At 62.5% G+C, this 3,406-nt stretch overlaps 1 protein-coding gene across 1 annotated transcript in view; it reads left to right on the top strand.

The window, feature by feature from the left end:
* Window positions 1-296: 296 nt before the first annotated feature.
* The window catches only part of RGS14 (regulator of G protein signaling 14), a 6,891-nt gene continuing 3,781 nt past the window's right edge, over window positions 297-3,406 (top strand). The window contains exons 1-6 of the mRNA XM_035889305.1: window positions 297-384; window positions 1,647-1,801; window positions 1,909-2,001; window positions 2,587-2,730; window positions 2,872-3,021; window positions 3,182-3,359. Coding sequence (XP_035745198.1) covers window positions 318-384; window positions 1,647-1,801; window positions 1,909-2,001; window positions 2,587-2,730; window positions 2,872-3,021; window positions 3,182-3,359 — 787 coding nt within the window. The 5' untranslated portion in view covers window positions 297-317. The remainder of the gene's footprint in view (window positions 385-1,646; window positions 1,802-1,908; window positions 2,002-2,586; window positions 2,731-2,871; window positions 3,022-3,181; window positions 3,360-3,406) is intronic.

Genomic DNA, 3,406 nt, shown 5'->3' on the forward strand with positions numbered 1-3,406 from the left:
TCTCTCCTCCCCAGGCAGCGGTGGCAGGGTTACATCTGATAGCATCTGCCCTTTCCCAATTGCTGGCCTGGCCCCAGGGCAGTAGATGCACGGGAGGTGGGAGAAAAGCTTCGGCACCCCTTGTAACCCCCCCTACCCCTGCTTGCTGCCCTGGGGCTGGGAGCCCGGCCCCCCACCCCTGCCGTGGGGCAGCCATCCTGGTTGCAGCTGACAGCAGAGCAGTGTTTGCTGGCAGCCCGTGCCCCTTGCTGCTGGGTTTGGACTGGGCTTGCCCTGACACTACCACCTGCCTGGGTATCGCTCCACTGGGCTGGCAGATGCCATGTGCCCCCTCTCACCTCTCTTTCTCTCCACCCCCGCAGGGCCCAGCTGTGTCAGATGGAGGTAAGGCTGCTCTTTGCTCTGGGACAGGAGGCCAGCATCATCTTCAAGGGAGGGGGAAGCCCACAGCCAGCCTGGTGCCAGGGGCAAGGAGCCAGCAGTGAGCCAGGCCCTGTGTCAGCACAGGCTGTGCCGTGGGCGGGTGCATGGCTGGGCCACTGCAGTGCTGGGCTGAGCCCTGTGCCAGGGACGCCCCATATGCCCCCATCCTTCCCGCACAGCCCTGTGTCGCCTGTCCCTCCCTTCTGACTGCTCAGCTGGCACCCTTGGGTGCTGGGGGCTTCCTGGGGAAAGCAGAAACTGGGTACCAGCCAGCCCCGGGTTGCCTGAGGGAGTCTGTCTGTCTGTTTATCTGTCTCATTGTGCACTGGATATCTCAGATGGCCCATTTGCCCATCTCAGCCGTGCTGCAGGACCCTTCCAGTGTGGGGTGCCAGTGGCTGGGGGTACCCTTCCAGTGTGGGGTGCCAGTGGCTGCCGTTCCCACCTGTATGCACAGGGTGTGCACAGTTACCCTGTGTTTTGAATGGGAGGAGAAGGGCGAGGAGCCCAGCAAAGCAGCAGCCTGACACCTCCTCCTCTGTTCCCGCCAGCTTTGCCGGGAGAGCCCTGCTTGCATACCCTTACCTGCTCTTGCAAATGACCCTCTGCTCCCAGTTGCTCACCAGCCAAACCAGTTCAAAAGCTGGGGTTGCCCCTGGGAACTTCTGTCTTTTTGATGGAGGGACCCCATTTGAATGCAAGGTCACCTTGGGTTTCCCCGAGGGAGGGTTTCCTTGGGGTTGGGAGCTGAGGATGACACTTTCAGTGCACTCCTCTCGCTGGATTTCTTCCTCGCCATGGCCAGAGGAGCAGAGAGGGTAAGTGCAGGCATCTCTACACATCCTCCAAGCTTCCTTCCACGCTGTGTGCCCGCCATGTCCCCTTCCACCCTGCTTTCCCTCCCCGGCTGGGTGCCATCCCCATGTATCTGCTCCATTCCCCTGGGAGATGAGTCACAGGTGGAATCACGGTGACACCCCGGGGAGGGGATGACGGCCAGTGCTGGCAGGGAGGGCTGTCACGCTGGAAGGTGCCAGCTGAGGCATCACCGTGCTTGATCTGCTGAGAATGCTTCTGTGATGCTCCTCACGTTCCCTGCCTGAGTGCTTGCTGGCTCTGATCGGGATGGGGTGGATGAACTTGCTGCAGATAGAGGGGGCAATGAGGGGGCGATGCTCAGCAACACCCAGGCAGCCAGAATTGACCCTTTTTCTCCTTCTCAGAGTTAAATGCATCCAGGGCCCGTGGCAGCAACCACAGCGTGAACAGCCTGCCAGGACCACCGGCCACCTGTGGCTCTGCACAGGGGTCTGTGGTCAGTTGGGCCGAATCCTTCGAGACGTTGCTGCAGGACCGTGTGGCCGTCACCTACTTCACTGTGAGTGCCGCAGCCCAGACCTCGGTCCCTGATCCCATCTGCCATTGGCAACTGGCTGTCCCACAGCTGTGGTGCCGGCCAGGCCAGCAGCTCGCTCTACCCCACAGGAGTTCCTCAAGAAGGAATTCAGTGCCGAAAATGTCTACTTCTGGCAGGCATGCGAGCGCTTCCAGCAGATCCCAGCCAGCGACACACAGCAGGTACCGGCCTCCGCACAGCCATGGTGCGGCTGAGCCTGGGTCGCGTGGCTGCTGGGAGGGACGTGGGCAGAGGTGGAGGTGGCTGTCATGCCTGCGTGTGCCAGGGTCCTGGCAGACCCCTGTTCCAGGAGGCTGAGCAGGCTGGGGTGTCTTTTCGGAATGATAAGGAGATGGACGTGATGTGTGCCTGAAAAGCCACAGCTGGGACTGCCCGCCCCTTGGAGCAGGATGTGCTTTTCCAGCCCGGGGCAGCTGGGGGGTGCAGAGCGCTGCCGGGAGGACAAGAGAGCAAGGGCAGAGAGCTAGCCAGGGGCTCATGGGGACAGAGCCATGTGGCTGTGGGAGACAGTTCCTACCTCAGGCTGTACCTCCATGGAGAGACTGGCATGTTGTGCCCAGAGCTTGGCACTGGGTGGGGGCGGCTGGCTCTGATGCCCGTTCTGAAGCCCAGGTACCGAGCTGGTCCCAGGGGAAACTTGGCCCCTCAGGGCTCAGGTGGCTCTGTGGGGTGAGCCAGGGGGTCCCCACAGAGTAGCAGTGAGTAAGGGGCTCCTGGTCCCAGCCTGACCCTCCCTGCTCCCCCAGCTGGCCCAGGAGGCACGGCGAATCTACGATGAGTTCCTCTCCAGCCACTCGGTCAGTCCCGTGAACATTGACAAGCAGGCCTGGATTGGGGAGGACATGCTGGCCACCCCCTCCCCAGACATGTTTCGCACCCAGCAGCTCCAGGTACGAGCAGCACCCGCAGGATGGGGGCTGCAGGACCACCCTGCGCATCACCCAGCATCACTGCTGTCACTGTGGAGCCATGCCATGGGGCAGTGGCCAGACCGAGCTGTAGGTGGGTAAGGGTGCATCCTCCATTCGCAGATCTTTAACCTGATGAAGTTTGACAGCTACACGCGCTTTGTGAAATCCCCACTCTACCAGGCCTGCTTGCGGGCAGAGAGCCAGGGGCAGCCCCTGCCCGATCTGCGTCCCCACTCCCGCAGCAGCAGCCCCCCGCCTGACCTCAGCAAGGTGAGCAGGGTGGGAAGTGGGGACAGTGACCTGCCTGAGAAAATGGTGATGGGTCCCTTCCCCACTGCTCAGAGCACACCCAAGCCATTCAGGGGACCGGGGAAAGGGAAGGGGCAGCCTTGGAAGTCCCCATGCTGAGATGCTTCTCTGTTCTCCCCAGAAGTCAAAGCTGAAGCTGGGCAAGTCCCTGCCGCTGGGTGTGGAGACGGCAGGCAGTGGTGCCAACCGCAGCCCCCGCCGGTCCTTCAGGAAGGGGGAGCGGCGGGAGCCCTCCTGGGCAGGTAGGTGCTGTGTCAAGTGGGGCAGAGGGGCTGTGCCACCCCTGAAGGGTGCCCACGGTCCCCACCACCATCCCTCTGTCTGTCCTAGAGGGCGGAGAAGGCGG

Source organism: Egretta garzetta, unplaced genomic scaffold (assembly GCF_000687185.1).
Source record: "Egretta garzetta isolate BGI_Z169 unplaced genomic scaffold, ASM68718v1 scaffold382, whole genome shotgun sequence".
NCBI classification, from domain to species: Eukaryota; Metazoa; Chordata; class Aves; order Pelecaniformes; family Ardeidae; genus Egretta; species Egretta garzetta.